This window comes from Aspergillus sclerotioniger (genome assembly GCF_003184525.1).
Source record: "Aspergillus sclerotioniger CBS 115572 chromosome Unknown BO94scaffold_24, whole genome shotgun sequence".
Lineage (NCBI taxonomy): Eukaryota > Fungi > Ascomycota > Eurotiomycetes > Eurotiales > Aspergillaceae > Aspergillus > Aspergillus sclerotioniger.
In genome coordinates, this window is record NW_020291014.1 from 41,522 (window position 1) to 61,487 (window position 19,966).

Genomic DNA, 19,966 nt, shown 5'->3' on the forward strand with positions numbered 1-19,966 from the left:
AAAAGCACAACAATATCTCTGATCTTGAACTGAGCGAGGAAAACATATCAATCGCAGCTACCCGGGCCTGGGTGGTATGTCAAGAACCGGCGGATGTTACTTGATCGCTTATTTAGGGCCCAAATTTGATTCAGGACTTCTTACATACTAGTAGTTGTTCTCTCGATTGAACAGGTTTGGGGGTGACATATTCCTTGTTCAGAGTCCACATATGTCTGCTTCAACATAATAACTACTACTAGAACTACGTATGTTGGCTAATGTGGCTGCGTGACAGACTATCAATACAATCCTAGTTACACATATTACCCTCGTGTATCAAAGGCAGTATGAACCAGGATTTCCTCTCAGCCCGGTCTTCCATGAGTGATGGTAAAGCTGTTGTGTAGGAGAAATTCTTCAAAATCCAGCAAGCAAGAAGCCTGCACAAACATAATAAATATAGATGTAAAGAAAGATTACTGCGTTGGAATTATGCTATAAGGAAATAGAGATAGTATAATACTATACTATCTCTATTTCCGTGACACACTGTATATGAAGTTAGAAAACAGTACTCGTCTTCTTTCTTTTACAGGTGCTGTTGACGGCTACAGGGTTCGAACCTCCGATTTTTTGTTGTAAACCTGGGTTGGGCTCCTAACCAGCCAGAGGTCACTTCGAAGCCGGCTCGGTGACCTACTACCATTCATAGCACTAAGTACTACTAAGGCACCCGACCAGACTTAGGCTACTATGGCGTGAAAGATACCGGTGTCCTATCACCATTAACCACCACTTAATCATGTGCATGGGATAACTACATGGACATAGAAAAATGATCAAATGAAGGACACTGACAACAACATTTCATTTAGAGTAGTAATTCCGTACCACCTACTCCGTAGAACATCTTGTTACCAGGTAGGTCGAGCAGGATTTTTGAAGCCTTGTCCAATCATAGTTAGTCTCGTACTCAACCAAGTACTAGATACTAGGAATTGAAAGTAAAGGGGCGATGCTTCTAGCTGACAAGTGCTAAAACATATCTATACCAAAGCCGATACGGAGTAGGGGTTTCAGAGAGTGGTCCAAGCGGGGCGGATGCTTTTAGACCACGCGCCCGAGCTTTCCGTGTTAAGTCCAGGCCAACTCTCCATTTGCACTTCCACTCCGTATTGCATTCTGAGTAGGGAACCGTCTTGGAAGACTGTCTGTCTTTCTCTTTCCCATCCTCGTCTTCTACTTAAACCCCCGGTTTAGCTTCCAATCCTTCTATTACACTATTTCATAACCTCCAAAATCCTTCAATTGTCACATTTCCTTCTAGGTCCACTCCTTTGACTCCAGAAAAGAGGCATTCTCAAGTCATATTAAGTTACTTCACCAACTTTCGTCTTCTGATCTAAAGCATCTTCATATCTTCATATTCCCTCATTACCCACATTTACAGAACCTCGGTGTACTCTACGCTAACATAGGTATTTTTGTTTCACTACTGGAGATGTTTGCCACTCACCTTTAAAGTCAATCTCAGTGAGCTGTTTTACATTTTAATCCCGCTTCCTGTGGCAGCCCGAGAGTACAAGCCTGCCTTCTCTTCTATCCCTGCATTCTTTTTTTATTCTTGATATACTTCCTCCCATCCTTCAACCATGGCAGCAATAAACATGGCGTCAAGCTCAGGAGTCAATTTTGCCTCTGAAGTACGGCGTAGAACTGTCCCCCGCACCGGAAAATTGAGCCATGCTCCTGATCATGAAGTATATGATGACGAGAAATCAAAGCCAGAGGTATGATACTACTCTCTGCACCCGAAGATCTTAACATGAGCACGGTCTACCGGTCAGTTGATATTATATTGATATGAGTCATAGCCTGCTTCGTTCATTTCTGCGGTAGCCCACTGGGAGCCTATAATTGCGCCACTTCTTTTGACAGCTTTCGCAATATTCACTCGCATGTATAATATTGGTCGTTCGAATATCGTGACATGGGATGAAGCACAGTAAGAGTACCATGACCACTCGCAGCCGTGCAGTGTTAACATGTTTGTCTTACATTGGTGTGCAGCTTTGGCAAATTTGGATCACATTATCTGAAGCGCGAATTTTATTTTGACGTACACCCACCACTGGGTAAGATGCTAGTTGGCTTGTCTGGGTTTCTTGCCGGTTACAATGGGTCATTCGAATTCAAATCTGGTGAGCAGTACCCCGAAGATGTCAACTATACGTTCATGCGTATTTTCAATGCTGCCTTCGGAGCGGCGTGTGTCCCTCTCGCCTATTACACTGCCCGAGAACTTGGTTTTCGCAAGGCCACTGTTTGGCTTATTAGCCTGATGGTGCTATTCGAAAATTCATATGCCACCATCTCACGCTTCATCCTCCTTGATTCCATGCTACTGTGCTTTACATTCACGACCACACTGTGCTGGGCGAGGTTCCATCGGCTACAGAGTGCTAGCTTTTCGACTGAATGGTTCGCGTGGCTTTTTCTCACCGGCGTTAGCATTGGCTGCGTCTGCAGTGTCAAATGGGTCGGCTTTTTTTGCACTGCGATTGTTGGACTCTATACAGTTGAAGATTTGTGGAACAAATTCGGTGACCTCAAGATGCCCGAGGTAAGCGCTTCAAAAGACTGTTAACCGTTGGCTCGATCGCAGTCTAATTCTTTGGCAGGTTGTGGTGGCCAAACATTTTGTTGCCCGCGTAGTGGGCCTGATCATCGTGCCTTGCGTTGTCTACATTCTGTCCTTCTATATCCATTTCTGGATCCTTGAAAATAGTGGCCCTGGAGATGCGCAGATGAGCTCGCTTTTCCAGGCGAACTTGAAAGGCACCGAAGTCGGAAAGGATAGCCCTCTCGAGATAGCGCTAGGATCGAGAGTGACGCTGAAAAACATGGGGTATGGTGGCGGGCTTCTCCATTCGCATATTCAGACATATCCGGAAGGGTCAACACAGCAACAGGTCACATGTTATCACCATAAGGATGCCAATAATGACTGGTTCATCTATCCCAATCGTTATGAACCTGAATTTGACCCCGAGGGCCCTTTGAGATTCATTGGCGATGGTGACATTATCCGTCTAATTCATGGACAGACGGGTAGGAACTTGCACTCACATGCTATATCTGCCCCAGTCACTAAAAGCCAGTTCGAAGTGTCTTGCTACGGTAACATTACTATTGGCGATGACAAAGACCACTGGACAGTTGAGGTTGTTGATGATGTTGCCTCCAGAGACAGGACCAAAATTCGGACTCTGACCACTGCATTTCGCTTAAGACATCCTGCCTTGGGTTGCTACTTACGTGCAGGGAATGTAAACCTTCCACAATGGGGTTTCAAACAGATTGAAACTACATGCGTGAAGGAGAATAAACCCAGTGATGTTTACACGCATTGGAATGTCGAGTCTCATTACAACGAAAAACGTAAGTTGATTCTTTCTTCATGAGTTAGGCTGCATGTTGTGGCGAGCGTGTATTGACATCGGTGTCTAGTTCCACCTGGTGATCCAGGGTCCTACAAGTCCCCTTTCTGGAAGGACTTCATTCATTTAAATGTTGCCATGATGACGTCCAATAATGCTCTTGTTCCCGACCCCGATAAGCAAGACGATCTCGCCTCCAAATTCTGGCAATGGCCGATACTCAATGTAGGCCTTCGTATGTGTTCGTGGGACGACAACACAATCAAATATTACCTTCTGGGCAACCCCATCGTCTATTGGGGAAGTACCCTGAGTCTTGCCACCTTTGGGCTTTTGGTTCTTTGGTATATCGTGCGTTGGCAGCGAGGCTATAATGAACTTACTCAAGCGGACATCAGTCACATTCACTATTCCGGCCTGTACCCAGTCATTGGATGGGTGCTGCATTATCTACCTTTTGCTGTTATGGCACGAGTGACCTATGTCCACCATTACTATCCGGCTCTCTACTATGCCATACTCACGTTCGGGTTTTGTATTGACTGGTTCACTCAAGGGATGAACAAGAAGTTGCGATGGGTGGTTTACGCTTCCCTTTACTGCATTATCATCGGCATGTTCGTGTACTTTCGAGCTATTGTGTTTGGCATTGAAGGGTCCAGTCAGCAGTGGTCTCATTTGAATTGGCTCAATGGTTGGCGGATTGCGAATTGAGTTGCTTCCGCATCACCACCACCCCTTTCCTCTTTCCTTATCATGACAATTTCTGTCATAATTACACTTGCTATACAATATTAAACTTTTGTACCAAACTTCTGCATGTATGCTATTGCCCTCTTGTGAAACATATGTAAAAGGTAGTTTGTTATTGTTTCGGGATGAGAACCATGCTTCATTATCCCCATAGCGGCTATGAGCATGTTCAGTTGCTCTCTTTTCATGAACCTTCCTCTGGCCCACCCCCTTTGCCCTTTACCTTCAATTGAACGAGAATAGGCATAAACGAGTATGTGCAGGTGACATGAGATCAAGGGAGCCTAGGTTGACTGCGCACAACCTCACATGGTGACCGTAGAGGGCCCACACATCTGGATAGGATATAATTGCGTGCCACCAGTGGAATATACGCTCAATGTAGAGGATACTACTGCCTTGAAGAGCGGGCTAACAACAGCCTCCGGCCAGGCCGTTTCCACCTTTGCGCATAGCATCGTCCAAGCCCAAAGTGACCGTTTTTGGAATACCTGGATTCGACCCGCCGGTAGCACCATAACCCTTGACTCCGCTTCGACGGTCGCAGAGATCGTACCTACCAGCTTCGATGTTGCGGTAGATCATCTCGGCCACCTCGAGAAACGCACGCTCAACATTCTCACCGGATTTTGCGCTCGTCTCAACGTAGCGTGTGATATTATTCAAGCGGCACCACTCCTCCGCTTCTTGCCTAGTAACTCGCCTTTGATGCGATCTTTCATCGCCTGCGAGATCACTTTTGTTCCCAACCAGAATAACTACGATTCCGTCTTCCGCAATTTGCCGTAGGTCTTGGAGCCATTGTGTACACGATATAAAGGTGGAAGGTCTCGTGATATCAAAAACCAGGAGAGCACCTGAAGCGCCACGAAAATAAGAGCGTGTTATGGATTTGTACGTTTCTTGACCAGCCGTATCCCATAGGGACAACTTCATTCTTTTCTGAACCTCCTGTGCCCTGCGCGGAGGGCTAGGCAGTCCAGAGGCGACTGGTTCGCTAGAGGTAGCCGTGGCGGGCAGCGAAGACGAAGATGGAACTGATGGGGTACGATTGCGAGTAGAACTGTCAAACTCTCCTCCCAACCCCCTCGAAGCTGGCGGGCCCACTGGAACAATCCGTGAGCCGAACTCGACGCCGATTGTAACATCATGGGAGGAGGAAAAGCGGCCTTCGCAGAGCCGGATCGTCAACTAGAAAGCCGCGACCGTGTCAGCGTTATGGCGACCTTGTCAAGCGTGAGTGTACCCACACTAGACTTCCCAGTGCCTGAGTCGCCGATACAGACAAGCTTAGCAATATAGTCCCATGGCTGTGACATGGATACAACAGAGGAATGGTTTGCGGTCACTTGGGAAGTATGTGAATTTGATTTCGGTCAATTGATGTCCGTGGATTTATATTACTGTTGAAATCATGCACCGAAAATTCAACTTGTGGAAGGTGACTCCAAAACGGATAATCGTTTTGGAAAAGTAGAAAGGATGTCCCGGCCTGCGCTGGTCGTATGATGGGGATGGGTAAGCTCCCTGGGCTCGATGCTCAGCACGGGGATCTGTTTTTACGTCCAGCCTTACTAACTAACCCATGTTGGGTATAACACTGGATCCCAACTTAGGTGCGGCCAGTGGGTGGCATGTATTACTAGTTTCCACGGAGGACTCCGGACCCGGTACCACCATACCACAGCTTTGGTGGAGCCAACGAATACTACATACTACCAGTACCTAGTAGTTACCAGTAGTTGTTATGTAATTCTAATGTACTGCGTAGGGAATAGTGGCGGTCAGTGCAAACTAGATAGGCATTTATCAGAGCAAAGCATGACCGGAAACTATCGACTGGCTACACCTCCATTGTAAAGTTCCGGGTGAGTTAGGTCTGTTTCCTGCTCCTTACACCGGGTGCAAGTCCCCCTGTGCATCTTGCATCCGTCAACGAACCAGTGAACGAGCAGATTCGACGGATGGGGGTTGGATGAATGCTGAGTCATCTATCACCATGACCTTGCCTTATGACGCTCGAAACTCACCTACTGATAGCCAGCAAGTCCTATGCTCATACTCTTTCTGCCTGTCTGGGCCCTCTCACTCCATCCATCACCCCGTCCTTTATTCCCTAATGGACAGTCCTGCCCTCTTCGGCTTCTCTGCTATGTAGCCCTGAGATCTCCACCGAACTTCACCTGCATCGGGTTTATACCATTCACCGAGAAAGCTCACCGCTCCACCTGCAATAACCCGACGTTAGGAGAGAGCCAACCCGTCGGGCTTAGCAGTTCTTTACTCGAGGGTTAAGAGATAGAGGGAAGAAGAAAGAGCAGGAAAGAAAAAAAGTTGCGAAGACCAGAGAGAGAACAGAATTCGAGATGTTCTCCGAATGTATGGTTCCCTTTGGCCACTGTGCTCCGAGTCATGTTATTCACTGCTCACTATTCATTCAGATGCCTCCCGATTCCTTGCACAGTCCCAGTCACGGGTCATGACTCAACCAGATGATGCCCGCAGAAAAGGACATGAGCGGCTTTTGCAACAACCGCGAAATCCTCTCTTACCATCCTCGCGCTCATTATTCCACAGAAATACGGCCGACCCCTACCAACCGGCCGGTTCTCAGATATCCAACTTCCCTTTCGGCTCGCGGACTCTGGCTCAGCCCGCGCCTCTTTTCTATAGTGCCACCGACGAGTTTCGAGAGGACGATGACGAGACCGAGCACGAGCGGGAGATTTCCGACTTCTATGCCTTGCAGAAATCGCGGCGCCAGTTTGGAAGTAGCTATTTGAGGGAATCTTCCGAGATCGACGACGACAACGACTCTGAAAATTTGGACGAACAAAAGCCACCGGATCGTGAATACGCTGGTGCAAAAGGGATTTGGAGTTCCTGGCGCGATGCCAACCCCAACGGCAGAGCCCAGGATTTGCGCGCTGACTACAGGGGGAAGACACGCCAATCAGGAGGCGCAAACCAAGCTGAACGAAGCAGCAGCAGGCTCAGGGGAAACTTAGTTGACATACGTTTGGAAGATACACTCGCATCCGACGTCGATGCCGATAGGGCCGACTCTCCTGGATTTGGTGATGACAACCCACCCTCCGTTCAATGGTTCCGAGAGCAACCACAATCGCGAATGGGCAATATTGGGATAGACTCATTCCTCATCCCAATAGAATCAGAAAACGCAGTAGTGCCGGAAAGATCTCAGCCATCAGAATTACCTGGCTCCTATCAAAGGTCGGCTGCCCCTGTAAGCGCGAGCTCACTCACTCATGACGCTTTCTGGGGTCAGTTGTTCTTGATATCCGTGGCGTGTCTTCTTGCTACTTCGTTTCTTGTCTACCTCCACACCTCTCCTCCTTCTGGTGACAAGTCGAAATGGGGTGACACGGTCTATCTGACCATACACAGTTCCTTCTACTTGCTCGGAATTTATACCGTCGTCTCAATCTCCATATCTTTGCTCTGGCTCACACTGTTACGTTCTTATGTCCGCCCGTTGGTTTACGTCGTCATATTTGCTGTTCCCGTAATCATGTATTCATTCTCCCTCTATCCTTTCATCTCGAGTTTTGGGGGTGCCTGGCATGGATCAAGCGTCCAGGACAAAGTCATGAGATGTGGGTCTATTGTTCCATTTGTTATGGCTAGTGCGTGGATTTACAATGTCATCCGGGGCCGCCGTGCCATAGGAAGGGCAGTCGATATACTCGAGTTTGCATGCCGCATCCTCGCTGTAAATCCAGAGCTTCTAGCCTTGGGCCTTGGCGCCCTCGTGCTGATTGTCTTATGGACCTGGCTGTGGATGCTTATGTTCACGCGAGTGTTCCTGGGGGGGCATGTCTCTCGATCAAGCCTCTTCGTCGTCGATTTAAGCAGTTGGTGCTTAGGAGCTTACTATATCTTCGTCTATGCATGGTCATTGGGAGTCATTGCTGGTATCCGACGTACGGTCACAGCTGCAGCAGTGAGTCAGTGGTATTTTCATCGCTTTACGACTCCGACTCCGACGTCCAGACAAATTGTCCAGGCTGCAACTTTGCATTCTGTTACAACCCTATTTGGCACGATTTGCCTGTCGAGTCTTTTGGCTCTAATGGTCCGGGTCCCTCTTTTGTTGGTTCCCAGTCGCATTGCCTCCCTCCTGAGCTTCTGCGCCTATTCTTTCGTTCCAACTCCTATAACTGCCATCACAGATCCCCTTACCCTTACGTATGCTTCCATTCATTCCCAGGCACTTACGGTATCTGCTCGTGGCCTGGCACAGATGACAAATCTTGCCCCCTCGATAGCCACGTCTTCCCTGCACCCGCAGTCGTTCTCTTGGTCTCGTGGGAACTCTGCAACTCTCCTTTCCTATCGGCTTTCGAAGCTCATTCTGCATGCCGCTCGTTTTATGATGTCCCTTGCGCTAGGATTTGGTGGCTGGGTGAGCACTGCTCGAAGCTTAAGCGTGGCAGGAACCAACGGTTTGATACGCGGCAGTATGTATGCCTACATGGTCGGGTTCATTGCTGGGACGATTGGCTGGAGTGTCTTGGGTGCAATCGAAGGCGTAATTGCAGATATTGTCGATGCATCGATTATGTGTTGGAGCAGTGAGGTTGGCACTTATGGTCGGGAAGCAAGGTACTGCCGAGAGGCTGGCTGGCTCTTTGGCCAAGAGCTCGCTTCGGATTCTAGGCATACACGTTTTGAAGGACCTTGAGTGATTAATCGCTCCTAAGCAGGCGTGCCCGTGTCATGTCGAGGCAATGACCATACATGGTTGTTGACGTACTAGTGCCGAATAACCATCCTGTTGGTGTTAGAAGTTGAAGGGCCCATTGTCTGATCAGATGTTGACGTTAGGAGTTGGTGATTACATAGGTTTCGGCTAGTCCAGGGCTATCATTCTACCTTTTCATCTTTCTACGGTAATTGCTGCCGCTAAATGGACGAGTAACGCAAATCTATTGTTTACATGGCTTTTCTCACACCTTATATTATCTCAGTCCTTCGCCTCTTGGAGTCAGGCTGTCAATCTTCTGAAAGTTAAATCGACTCGATTATTCTGGTCGTAAGAAATGAGACCCTATTTCCGACCTAGTAGGAGATGAATTTCATTGCGACAGTATATCTTTCAACACCTGCAGCCCTAGCTACCTGGCTCAAGCTCCAGGCTCAATACCCACGCTAATCTAGGCAGCAACCATTCGATCATGACTGTTCGCCTTTGATGTATCTCACAGACATAGGACTAAGGCAAGAGAAAAGAGCACCTGGCCGCCTTCTAAGCATAAGCATATACAACCCGTGGTATCATGTATCAACAGCAGGCAAAAAGAAATTCCTTGGACACCTGTTGCCACAAACGCCAACTGAAAGTCATTGCAACAGAGTAGATATTGTGACGTGAAAAGTAAAGGCGAATGCATGATACAAATCGTCACATTTACAGCTTAAGTCGGCTGCTCCATCGTACACCTTCCTTCATGCACCATTCACTCAGAAATGCATGGCTGAAGCGAATTATCTCCAGAGGAGAATTGATCCGTCCAACTGGCAAGAAAAACTCACCAGAATACTCGCCAGCTTTCAGGCGGTGCTTCCCCAACTCAGAAAAATTCCTGGATCGTTTCGACCAAGTGCCTGGAAATTCGCGAGCAAGCACATCTTCAGAAAGACCACGGGAGCCTTCAAGCCATAATTTCTGAGATTCCTTATAGCATTCGGGCAGACGGTTCTTCAGCTCAAGAAGCTCCCTTCGATTCTTTTTATGTTCTTCTGATGCAGCGGCAGCTCCATCGCTTCCTGGAGCGGGCACGGGTGTGTTCTCTCCGGGCAAGGGTGTGGCAGCAAGCCGTTCAAGGTCAAGCGCGTGGATAGCATTATATGAGATAGCGCCGAGGATCAGGCAGAGGTTATATAGTCGCGGATAGAGAGCACTGTTCTTTTTTACCACACGCCAATATGCGAGGATGGATAGCCAAGAAGACGAGTCTGCAGCTTGGCGAGATAGAGTTTTAAACTGATCATCAGCAACAAATGCTAGAATGAAGCAAAGGATAGCCTCAATTGCTGTAGCGGCCGCGAGTTTTTCGTCAACGGCAGTTACATGATCTTTGGCTGTGTGTCGTTCCGCTGCATGCTTTAATTCACGGCCCAGATTCGCGTATTTTTGATTCTCGTCCTTCCAAGCGCGACGGTCACAATGACGAGAAGCCATATCGCTTGGTTGCGGAGACGAGCATTTTGAAGGGGTAGCTAAATTCCCGGGACGCTTAGCGGCTGAGTGAGAAGAGGGCCTCCCGTCGTTGCCACTAGACGGATCCAACCGGCTGGCAGAAGACTTGAGGTCTTTTACCGGGGTCAACGAACTTCGTTTCTGCCTGTCTGGTGGGTTTACTACTGCTTTCGGAACATAAGGCACAGGAGTTTGAGGTTTTTCTGGAACCTTTGTGTGCTCTCTCAGGGTGGATGTTGTCGGCATGTGTTTCCCTTTCCATTCAAAGCGCTGTGACTTGTTGTGATCCTGCCGGTCAGACGGCGGCGCCTTCGCTGCGGCTTGCCTGGCTTTCGAAGAGTGGGAGGGCTCAATGTCTAGCGCATTCTTCACAGGTGAACTTGGCGGGGCCGATTTCCTCTTACCGGAAAATTTAAGGAGAGCCTCGATTCGCTTTCTGTTTGATCTTCCATACTTTAATTTGACTAGTTGCGACCTAGCTGAAGCAGCCTGTTGAGGCGGCGGTGAGCCGATTAGGCGTTGTGTCGGATGTCCCATGTGGGGTTGTAAGTCGGCTCTTGCGGGCAGAGAGGCATCGTTAGTCGATATATCCGTACTTGAGGGCGTCCGTTTGTCATACCCATGATGGGGTTGTTTGCTATGCGAGCTGAAAGTAGCTGCTAAGTCTAACTGTGGAGAGGCGTGGAGGGCAGACTTGGCCTTCTGCACTTTGGATCCCGATGATACATCGACATTGGGAACGCTACCGGGTTGCGATGAGCCTAAGCCCAAGAACCCCTCGCCAAACCTGGCCAACTCTTTCTCGATGTCCGGAGGCAGCGTGGGAGATAAAAGCCGAGGTAGTCTTGGGCTGCTTGAAGTTGGGGGAAGGGTCGGTGAAAGAAGAGCAGGTAGTCCATTCCCCTTCAGCCGGTCGACTTTCGCAGGGTCTGGAGATGTCCTTGGCTTTTTGGAAAGCATTGAGCCCTTTTGTTGTGACCTCAAAGGTTCCTGATTGATTTCAAGTGGGCGTTTGCGCTCGAGGCCTTCGGTATTGGCCACGGCTCGTGATTGGACAGCATGAGGCTTTTCCACTGGCCTCCGCAAGTCATTGCCAGCCAAGCTAGCTTTAGCAGCTCGTTGACTGACATCGGGAGAGTGAAATACCGAGGCGCTTTGGTTAGCGGCTCCGTGACCGATAGGGGAAGCGGAGGTGCCACTCTTCCTTCTATTCTTGTAGTCATTTAGACTTATCTTCTTCTTTACAGAATTGTGTGATGGCGTGCTTGCAGCACTTTGAGCCCCGGAACGCTGATCGGACATGACGTTCCCTGTCGCGTCAGACCAATCACCCACAGCCACTAGCAAAGAATCTCCTTCGTGATGTGTGAGGAATGTCATATATTGCAGCTGTTGTTCCTCTGGCGTGAATGGCCCGTCATTACTCACTGCCCAGTTGTTGACAAAGCGACTCCCGAGGCGGAAAGGGACATCAGTGGGAACAGTGAGGAGAAAAGGGTAGAACGGGAGGACTTCTTCCCTGAGTCGCTTTAATCGTTGGTCGACTGAATTTTGGTCGGCGTTATATTTCTGTTCGTTGATAAACCTTGGGGTTCTTATTTCATCATCCGCGAAGCGAGAGGGCTGGTCCCCCGACATTGCAGTCCGTTGATCAAGCGCCTATGTGATCAATGGCGAGCAAGCTCTTTCAGAGTTTGGCATCAGAGTGAATCCCAAGTTCTGCTTCCTTCTCTTTTGGCCTCTCTGGAGGGGGTCAGCCCCCAATACTTTCATGTGGCTCCGCTAATAGGTATTCAATTGATTCAGGGTCGTAGAACATCCGACTTGTCAAGGACAAGATAAGCGACCAAATGCGATAGAGTGGGGATCGCTATACCAACTAGCTTTCACACTGTCCCTGAAACCCCTTCCCCTTTTCCTCGATGCCTCTTGTTGAGTCTCACAGCCTTTTTCTGCTTCGTTTATTTAGGTCAACTGTTTCCGAAACTGCGGTCTGGGCCCTTTTGAAGAACCGAACCACAAGATAACAAAACCGTTCAACCACACAAGCGCGTTGAGTATGGCAGGCTTCCCTGAAAACCAGCCGGGCTGTAACTGGCGGATGAAAGATGCTGTATCAAAAAGTGCCTAGAGTGAGGAATGCAATAAGGAATCATCCCTAATCTGTCGTACAGGCAAGCGTCAACAAACAGCCAATGTAAGCCGGAGCTAGAACGGAACGCCGGGGGCCATAAGGATAGAAGACAGGAGCCTCCGGCTCGCTTGAGTTGATGTGCGCAAGCGACAGGGGAGAGGGAAAGGAAAAAGGAGGACCGAGGAATTTCCTCTGGAGATGGGATCGCCTTTCTGTCCGACAGTGAGGGTGAGTTGGGGAGTCGCGACTGGGATGCTGGCCGACGGCCGAAGCGGAGACGCTTGGCAGTAATTTATTCGCTGGAGAGCGGGTCTGTGATCTTAAATGGCGGTACGGAGTCGGTCGTCCTCTATTCTCACCTATTTTCATCATCTATTCTGTCCAGCCCATTTCTTTATCCTCCTCCCGTATTAAAGTAGAGCCTTCAGTCGACAAAGGAACCGGTTTTGTGAGCCCGACTACAACGTAAACTTTCGAAAAACAATATCCAACGGATTTTATTGGCCCAGAATCGCAGCTGCGAACCAAAGACTGGATGTTAATACATACAGCGCGGAAATTGACAGTGGCCCAACATACAGGGGTGCCCAGCTGGCCAGTCTCAAGAACGATCGGATGCCGCAAACTTCTTCTGCCAGAAAGCCCTGAAACGCTTCTGCTGACCGGCAGTGAATATCTCTTCAACCTCTCTAGGAGTCAACTGGAAGGTCAAAGCACGCAGATAGCTGCTGAGGTGGGATTCCTTGCTACTGGTCATGATTGATATGCCGCCACGGTCCATAGACCACCTCAAAAAGGATCTCCCCTTCACTAACCGCATACTTTCTTGCTAAATGTGGCAGCAGGCCATCGAGCGGACCCCCCTTGGCCCGAACGATGGGGGCCAAGGTTCCATAACTGGCAGTCGTGATACCTCGATGCTCATGGAACTGCAGTAGATTGTCATGCTGTAGGTAAGGATGAAACTCAGTCTGGTTAATGAATGGCGGGATAGTAGCTGTCTCCAAGACGGCCTCCAGATGGCCCTGTAGGAAGTTGGAGACTCCGATTGACGGCGCCTTTCCAGCAGCTTTCACTCTCTCCATAGAAGCCCCAGCTTCCTGAAGATCGCTAATTCAGTGTTGGCAAAAAAGGGCGAGTGAATCAGATACCTGGGGTACAGCACCCATCAGCCCTCGGACCTTACAACCACTGAGGGGTCGTTCAGATTGTAGAAGGACATGGTTGGGCGCAATTACCTACAGATCAATGTAGCTGAGTTGGAGCTTTCGCGAACTTGTGTCGATGGCCCGTGGGATATCTGCAATGCTTACGCCAACCTTACTGGTCACGAATAGCTCCTCTCGCTTCTCGCCGCTCTCTCGAATGGCAAGGCCTAGTTCAGCTTCAGTACCGTAGATCTCAGCGCCATCGAGATGGAGATACCCCAGTCGGATTGCGGCCTTGATGGACTCCACTAGCTCTCGGTTGATCCGGGTGCCCCTTCCTTCTTATACCACGCTGTACCGCTGCCATATCCAAGTTGCTTCCGTTACCTCTGTGTTCAGAGAGAGCTGCTCACCAACCATCAGGTGTAGCGAGAGTGGGTACCTATGCACACCTGAACTTACCTGGGGAATGACAGAATTTCCCAACTAGACCAAACGAGATACCTCTCAGGTTAGTGGAACAATTCCAAGGTGAATAGTTTCCAACAGGGAATACATGTGCCGTCGTTCAATCTGACAGACGGCACGGCTTTCATCGTGTTGGCTATCTTTGAGGCCGGAGTGATCGCTGGATGGTAATCATTCTAATGGAACTGGGGGTACGGAGGTCTACTGGAGGGAATATGTGTAGAACGGATGATATATTTGTTCCATAATGGCGGTTCAGTTCCGTTCGGAGTGTACTATGTCCAACCAATCCAGCTCTATCAATTGTTCACGCGTGTGAACGGCCAAGGGCCTTTGTGGCACACCGATATCCTCGGCCTTTGGTGTAGAGCAAGGCCTGTCCATCTGGCCAACATGCAATCTACCTACGATAAGCTTTCCCTAGGTATGGTTTTCGAGGCGCGCAGCGCTGAGAAACCTACACTATGTTAGATCCTGGATAGGGGAAATTTGCAGCGGGAAGGCATCTGATTGGTCCACAAGGCACCCGGCTTCAGCTTCTTATTGGTTGCTGCGAGTATCCGTAACGTGACTTGCTCTATATTGCCAGTGCTCACCGCTTCGCCCCCTAAGCTAAGGCGCTTCGGACGGAGATGATGATGTCATGGCTCAGTTTCGCCTCGCCGACTCCTTGTGTAAATTGCCTGTGTTAAGTTAACTAACTACGGAGTTGGAGATAGCTACTAAGACTATCTTATAGCGAAGTGAAACTGCTCCCGATTATAGTAGACTCCCTGGTAAGGGCCGTGTTATTCAAACTTACACATCCTTCGCTTGTTGCATTGGGATTCCCATGCGCCTGTCCATTGCTCGGGCTGGCCTTCTCCGCGCCCATTTCATGCCGGCTCGCAGTCCTCTGTACCCGTCACAGACCCTCCGAAACCATCTGAGCCAGATGACCTCGCAGCTACCTGACACTGATGGACGGCTTTCGTTGACAAGCCTCCCGAAGTCCAATGTCTTCACCTCCAAACTCCCACCTGACCCGGCCTTTGAGACTCCCGAGACATCCCATGGAGCCCCTCGTGAGGCTCTCGGCCCACGCCTGGTGAGAGGTGCGCTATATACCTTTGTCAGGCCCGAGCCAGCAGAGGAGAGTGAACTTCTGGGGGTCAGTCCCAAGGCCATGGAAGACCTTTGTCTTAAATCTGGGGAAGAGCTTACACCCCAGTTCAAGGCATTGGTTGCGGGGAATGACTTTTGTTGGAATGAAGAGGTCGGGGGGATATACCCATGGGCGCAATGCTACGGAGGTGAGACGCATTATCGACCTTCTAAGCTCTCAAGCCAAGTATGGTAACCACTAACATCTTCTAGGATGGCAATTGTACGTCACTCAGTAGTAAATATTGATAGATCTCGGAGTTGACAAAGTGTAGCGGCTCGTGGGCTGGGCAGCTTGGGGATGGAGTAAGCCTTTGCTTCTAGTTGTGAGCTCGACTGAAAATTTAACCTCTGCCAGCGTGCAATCAGCCTTTTCGAAACCACAAACCCGAGGACCAATACCCGATACGAAGTACAACTCAAAGGCGCTGGGCGGACCCCTTATTCCCGTTTCGCCGATGGAAAAGCTGTTCTTCGCTCCAGTATTAGAGAATACATTGCATCAGAAGGTATCGCATTGCCACTTCCTAAACATATACCGTGGACTAACTTTAACTTAAGCCCTGTCTGCGCTCGGTGTCGCGACCACTCGAGCTCTGTCTATCACTCTATTGCCCCAATCGAGGGTGTTGCGGGAACGCATTGAACCTGGTGCCATAGTAGCCCGATTTGCTGAATCATGGTTAAGGATTGGAACCTTCGACCTTCTACGTGCACGTGGTGATCGCACCCTGATCAGGCAGTTGGCGACGTACGTCGCGGAGGACGTATTTCAAGGGTGGGAGGCTTTGCCAGCAATGGTAATGTTGGATCAAAACCAGTCCTCTGATGCCGTGGACAACCCCCCTCGACAGATTCCCTGGGACCAAGTTCAAGAGCACCAGGGTGTGCAAGAAAATCGGTTTGCGAGGCTGTATCGAGAGATTGCACGACGCAATGCTAAAACCGTGGCTGCCTGGCAAGCATATGGATTCATGAACGGCGTCTTGAACACCGATAACACTTCCATATATGGCCTGTCGCTAGATTATGGTCCATTCGCTTTCATGGACAACTTTGATCCGCAGTATACGCCTAATCATGATGACCATCTCTTGAGATACTCGTACAAGAACCAGCCTACTATCATATGGTGGAATCTAGTTAGGCTTGGAGAGTCTCTGGGAGAACTCATTGGAGCTGGAGATGATGTTGACAAAGAAGGATTTGTGAGAGATGGCCTGACCGGGGAGGCCGCGCCTGCTGCTATTCAGTGTGCGGAACAGATCATTGACCGCACAGGTAACGAGTTCAGGATTGTGTTCCTGAATGAATATAAACGCCTTATGAGCAATAGGTTAGGGTTGAAGAACCAAAAGCATTCGGACTTTCAAGACTTATTCTCGGAATTGCTCGACATGTTAGAGGCTCTGGAATTAGATTTTAATCATTTTTTCCGGAGGCTATCAAACCTACCACTGGTGGACATTGAGACTGAAGAGATGAGGAAAGAGATAGCATCGATCTTCTTCCACAGCGAAGGGTTCGGTGGCATCGGATACACTGAGGATTCCGCAAGGCAACGTGTTGGAGACTGGCTTGACAAGTGGAGACATCGCATTATAGAGGACTGGGGTCCTAAACATGATCTAGAGAGACAAAATCTCATGCGGAGTACAAATCCGAAGGTATTTCATCAGTTCCTCTGCCGCTTTTCCTTCATGCTAATTGTGGACACTTCGTAGTTTTTGCCACGCGGTTGGGTCCTCGACGAGGTTATTGAACGCGTGGAACGCCGAGGAGACCGAGAAGTCCTTGCCAGGGTAACGCATATGGCACTCAATCCCTTCAATGATGAATGGGGGCAGAACCGGGACGAAGAGGAGCGCTTTTGTGGGGATGTCCCTAGGTTCAAGAGAGCCATGATGTGCAGCTGCAGCTCCTAAAGTTTACAAGCCTCGGAGCCTTCTATACTACCCGCTTGATATAACAGTAAAAAAGGTCTGACTACGCCGGAATCGATGAATTGTTGTCCGTTAAACTCAATAAACAGGATATACAGCGCAGACACAATGGAGATGAGATCACAATGGAATGTTTCACCCTTTCTTTCCCATAGAAATGGAGAACACTCGAACAATTTGCTGGAGAAGGGGGACGAGCAAGGAACAAGTTGGCTATTATGGAACCGTGGATTAAGATTGCTTTCATATGCTAGTTTTAGTGGACATGTTTCTTTTCGCATTACACAAGAATTCACATATTTGCCCACCCGCAACCTAGGCTACCACTTAACAGTCTCGCGGACCGACCTTCCCATTTTTGTTTTTGGAAGACTGGACGTCGTCCATTCGACTCCATGGTAAATGGATGTCATTTTGGATATCTTGTCAGCCGGCGGGGAAGCCAATCAGAGACAGGCTCGTAAGCCGAGTCGTGCAATAGGATCAGGGAAAAACGGGAAGGAGAGTATGTGGATCATCACGAAGAGCGCGATAAAGGACAGTATCCCCATATCCTGATCCTGCATATGATAGCGCGACAGAAGACAAACGATGCAGCATGCAGGCCAACCTATTAGTTAGGGCAGGCAGCTTGGACGTGTCCAGGCTGCTTGCAGTTGTAGCACACCCGCTCACCCTTGGCCTCAGTAGGACAGTCACGGGAGACATGTCCGACCTCTCCGCCTAGGAACACAATTAGCGCCTATGCGTGTGATACGGGACAGGAAAGCACGGTAGTATTAGCTTACAGTTGTAGCACTTCTGGCCATTGGTGCAGTCGCGAGCCATGTGGCCGAAACCGCCGCAAGAGTAACACGTTTGCTGACGGCCACCAAATCCGCCACCATAGCTACCGCTCTGGGGGCAATTCCTAGCGATGTGGCCGACCCGACCACACTTGTAGCACTCCTGGCCACCGGTAGGGGCACCGGCACCGGCACCGTAACCCTCGGCGGGGCTTGCCTGACATTCACGAGAGATGTGGCCGACACCACCACAGCGGTAGCAAGACTTCTCCTTAGGTGCTACAGTACATTCGCGGCCTTGATGATGAGTCTATTAGCATTTCTGACGCAGAAATAACGGGCGAGGTCGGTGGTGAACTTACTGACATGTCCCTGTCCTGCAATGTTTCATTGGTCCGGTTAGAACAGAGAAGCTTGAAATCAAGGGAACATGTGCAATTGAGACAAGCTAGTCAAAAGGAAGACAGTAATGGAAAGAGATAAGGAACTTCAATGGGAAGTGGGCATGTGTGACTAGACAAGGTCAAGAGACAGGACATACCACCGCAGTTGTAACTACCAAGTTTAGTCAATAACGTTCACGTCAAAGGAAAGCAGGCAGTGTAGATTAAGCATACCAGGTAGGAGTGCCCTTCTTGGGACAGTCACGGGCCTGTTGAAATTAGAACGTTGCCAAACCATGATTTGAGGTATACATCAGAAAGCAGATTTGGATCCCACGAGGGAGAAAATGATGACAGGGAAAAGTTTACCTGGTGTGAAGCATCACCGCCTAGAATCAACCAAGATGGGTTAGCCTTCTTCTTTCAGGTTTTTTTTTTCTGTCTGATACCGACAAAAGAGTCTGCACTCGATTCGGCACAAACGAAAGTGCCAGGTAATGGAGGGTTGAGGGATCCAATCTGTTTGACTGAAGACAGGGCAAAGCTTGATATGGTAATCATGAAGGAAACCTCTGTTTTGTATTTTTGGTATGTCGTAAATTTTTTTTTTTTTTTTTTTTTTGGTTTAATATTTGGGGGAAGTGCTTGAAGTGCAGGAAGAAAGCACACGTGTATGCTAACATCGAAGGCCCGGGTTGAACATCAGAGGAATAGAGAGTGAGACTCACAGTTGAAGCAGCCACGACCTCCAGCTTGGAAACTCATTGTGAACAGGGATCAGGCGAAACTGGTGGGAGAAAGTTGGTGATGCCGGGTGAGGTTGAGAGGGGGTGGAAACTGGGCGATCAGAAATTTAGGTAGGGATTTCTGCTTAGTGCCGATAATAATAAGAAAATAATCAGATATGCGGATACTCGGTGCGGGGGAGCGCTTCCCGTGGTTCCTGCAGGGCTTTAACGCCGGGAAACCGCAACACACAACAACAGCTGCCCGCTTCCAGTGCCCCTCCCCCCATGTCATCACATCTTGGACTTGATCCTTGATTTTTGCACCCTCCCCACTGCAGCTGCCCTTATACAGCTTTTTCGGCCAGCACTTTGCGATCTGCCTAGATAAGTGCCATATGTGGCGACAGCAGCAACAGCTATGACAGAAGGTTTTCGCGAGCCCCGAACACCTGAGACTATCATACAGCCCTTCTGCTAGCCGGGACGCAGGGAGATCGGTCACAGACTGCAGCCCTGCCAGGAAGCAGAGCGGGCTAGCAGGATGGATAGGGTCTCTAAAAGAGGGAGGTATATCTGGAACCCTCTTCCATGGATCTAAGGGTCGACAACGTGGCCATCGATTAGCAGATTGATTGTGTCGAATAGGGACAATCACCGAACATGACCGTGTGAAAGAAAAATTGGGCGACAAGTGACAAGCGACAAGCGACCTGGAATTTGGGCTGGGAGGGCTTTAACTACGCCGGGACATCTCTTGCAACTCCCCCCCCCCAAGGTCCCCCGGGCCTGACACCTTGGTTGCACCTGAAATTCTCCATAATGACCCAGGATGTTTT

The 19,966-nt window shown here is 49.4% G+C and overlaps 7 protein-coding genes across 7 annotated transcripts; 3 read left to right on the plus strand and 4 right to left on the minus strand.

The window, feature by feature from the left end:
- The first annotated feature begins 1,502 nt into the window (after nucleotides 1–1,502).
- Nucleotides 1,503–4,361, plus strand: pmt2 (protein O-mannosyl transferase). The gene is made up of 5 exons (XM_025605939.1): nucleotides 1,503–1,772; nucleotides 1,857–1,987; nucleotides 2,053–2,605; nucleotides 2,664–3,423; nucleotides 3,493–4,361. Exons 1-5 carry the CDS (start codon nucleotides 1,635–1,637, stop codon nucleotides 4,134–4,136), a joined length of 2,226 nt encoding a protein of 741 aa, XP_025464701.1. The 5' UTR covers nucleotides 1,503–1,634; the 3' UTR covers nucleotides 4,137–4,361.
- Nucleotides 4,103–5,509, minus strand: BO94DRAFT_497541 (secretion related GTPase). The gene is made up of 2 exons (XM_025609323.1): nucleotides 5,426–5,509; nucleotides 4,103–5,366 (listed from the first exon to the last, which is right to left on the minus strand). The coding sequence occupies exons 1-2, from the start codon at nucleotides 5,492–5,494 to the stop codon at nucleotides 4,587–4,589; spliced, it is 849 nt and encodes a 282-aa protein (XP_025464702.1). The 5' UTR covers nucleotides 5,495–5,509; the 3' UTR covers nucleotides 4,103–4,586.
- Nucleotides 5,510–6,541: 1,032 nt separating this feature from the next.
- Nucleotides 6,542–8,880, plus strand: BO94DRAFT_588122 (uncharacterized protein; the record flags this gene model as incomplete). The annotated part of the gene is made up of 2 exons (XM_025615869.1): nucleotides 6,542–6,554; nucleotides 6,617–8,880. 2 exons carry the CDS (start codon nucleotides 6,542–6,544, stop codon nucleotides 8,878–8,880), a joined length of 2,277 nt encoding a protein of 758 aa, XP_025464703.1.
- Nucleotides 8,881–9,255: 375 nt separating this feature from the next.
- BO94DRAFT_497548 (uncharacterized protein) lies at nucleotides 9,256–12,036 on the minus strand (the record flags this gene model as incomplete). Its single annotated transcript, XM_025609324.1, has 3 exons — nucleotides 9,256–11,057; nucleotides 11,145–11,388; nucleotides 11,440–12,036. The coding sequence occupies 3 exons, from the start codon at nucleotides 12,034–12,036 to the stop codon at nucleotides 9,607–9,609; spliced, it is 2,292 nt and encodes a 763-aa protein (XP_025464704.1). The 3' UTR covers nucleotides 9,256–9,606.
- An 867-nt stretch (nucleotides 12,037–12,903) lies between these two features.
- BO94DRAFT_626439 (Aldo/keto reductase) lies at nucleotides 12,904–14,337 on the minus strand. The gene is made up of 4 exons (XM_025617356.1): nucleotides 14,029–14,337; nucleotides 13,775–13,974; nucleotides 13,355–13,642; nucleotides 12,904–13,281 (listed from the first exon to the last, which is right to left on the minus strand). The coding sequence occupies exons 1-4, from the start codon at nucleotides 14,098–14,100 to the stop codon at nucleotides 13,134–13,136; spliced, it is 708 nt and encodes a 235-aa protein (XP_025464705.1). The 5' UTR covers nucleotides 14,101–14,337; the 3' UTR covers nucleotides 12,904–13,133.
- A 468-nt stretch (nucleotides 14,338–14,805) lies between these two features.
- Nucleotides 14,806–17,216, plus strand: BO94DRAFT_626440 (YdiU domain protein; the record flags this gene model as incomplete). The annotated part of the gene is made up of 6 exons (XM_025617357.1): nucleotides 14,806–15,440; nucleotides 15,505–15,514; nucleotides 15,567–15,597; nucleotides 15,650–15,800; nucleotides 15,853–16,958; nucleotides 17,016–17,216. Exons 1-6 carry the CDS (start codon nucleotides 14,981–14,983, stop codon nucleotides 17,214–17,216), a joined length of 1,959 nt encoding a protein of 652 aa, XP_025464706.1. The 5' UTR covers nucleotides 14,806–14,980.
- A 1,379-nt stretch (nucleotides 17,217–18,595) lies between these two features.
- Nucleotides 18,596–19,176, minus strand: BO94DRAFT_537579 (uncharacterized protein). Its single transcript, XM_025612301.1, has 2 exons — nucleotides 19,131–19,176; nucleotides 18,596–18,791 (listed from the first exon to the last, which is right to left on the minus strand). The coding sequence occupies exons 1-2, from the start codon at nucleotides 19,165–19,167 to the stop codon at nucleotides 18,664–18,666; spliced, it is 165 nt and encodes a 54-aa protein (XP_025464707.1). The 5' UTR covers nucleotides 19,168–19,176; the 3' UTR covers nucleotides 18,596–18,663.
- Between the last annotated feature and the right edge of the window lie 790 nt (nucleotides 19,177–19,966).

What these genes read in the sequence shown, in the direction of transcription:
- pmt2 (XM_025605939.1), top strand. Translation starts at nt 1,635, where the DNA reads ATGGCAGCAATAAACATGGCGTCAAGCTCAGGAGTCAATTTTGCCTCT. An exon ending in ACGAGAAATCAAAGCCAGAG is followed by an intron (nt 1,773 to 1,856) that starts GTATGATACTAC and finishes TATGAGTCATAG; the next exon opens with CCTGCTTCGTTCATTTCTGC. An exon ending in GTGACCTCAAGATGCCCGAG is followed by an intron (nt 2,606 to 2,663) that starts GTAAGCGCTTCA and finishes ATTCTTTGGCAG; the next exon opens with GTTGTGGTGGCCAAACATTT.
- BO94DRAFT_497541 (XM_025609323.1), bottom strand. Translation starts at nt 5,494, where the DNA reads ATGTCACAGCCATGGGACTATATTGCTAAGCTTGTCTGTATCGGCGAC. An exon ending in CAGGCACTGGGAAGTCTAGT is followed by an intron (nt 5,367 to 5,425) that starts GTGGGTACACTC and finishes GCGGCTTTCTAG; the next exon opens with TTGACGATCCGGCTCTGCGA.
- BO94DRAFT_626439 (XM_025617356.1), bottom strand. Translation starts at nt 14,100, where the DNA reads ATGGTTGGTGAGCAGCTCTCTCTGAACACAGAGGTAACGGAAGCAACT. An exon ending in CAACTCAGCTACATTGATCT is followed by an intron (nt 13,643 to 13,774) that starts GTAGGTAATTGC and finishes ACACTGAATTAG; the next exon opens with CGATCTTCAGGAAGCTGGGG. An exon ending in CTGCCACATTTAGCAAGAAA is followed by an intron (nt 13,282 to 13,354) that starts GTATGCGGTTAG and finishes AATCATGACCAG; the next exon opens with TAGCAAGGAATCCCACCTCA.
- BO94DRAFT_537579 (XM_025612301.1), bottom strand. Translation starts at nt 19,167, where the DNA reads ATGAGTTTCCAAGCTGGAGGTCGTGGCTGCTTCAACT. An exon ending in AGGTCGTGGCTGCTTCAACT is followed by an intron (nt 18,792 to 19,130) that starts GTGAGTCTCACT and finishes GGTTGATTCTAG; the next exon opens with GCGGTGATGCTTCACACCAG.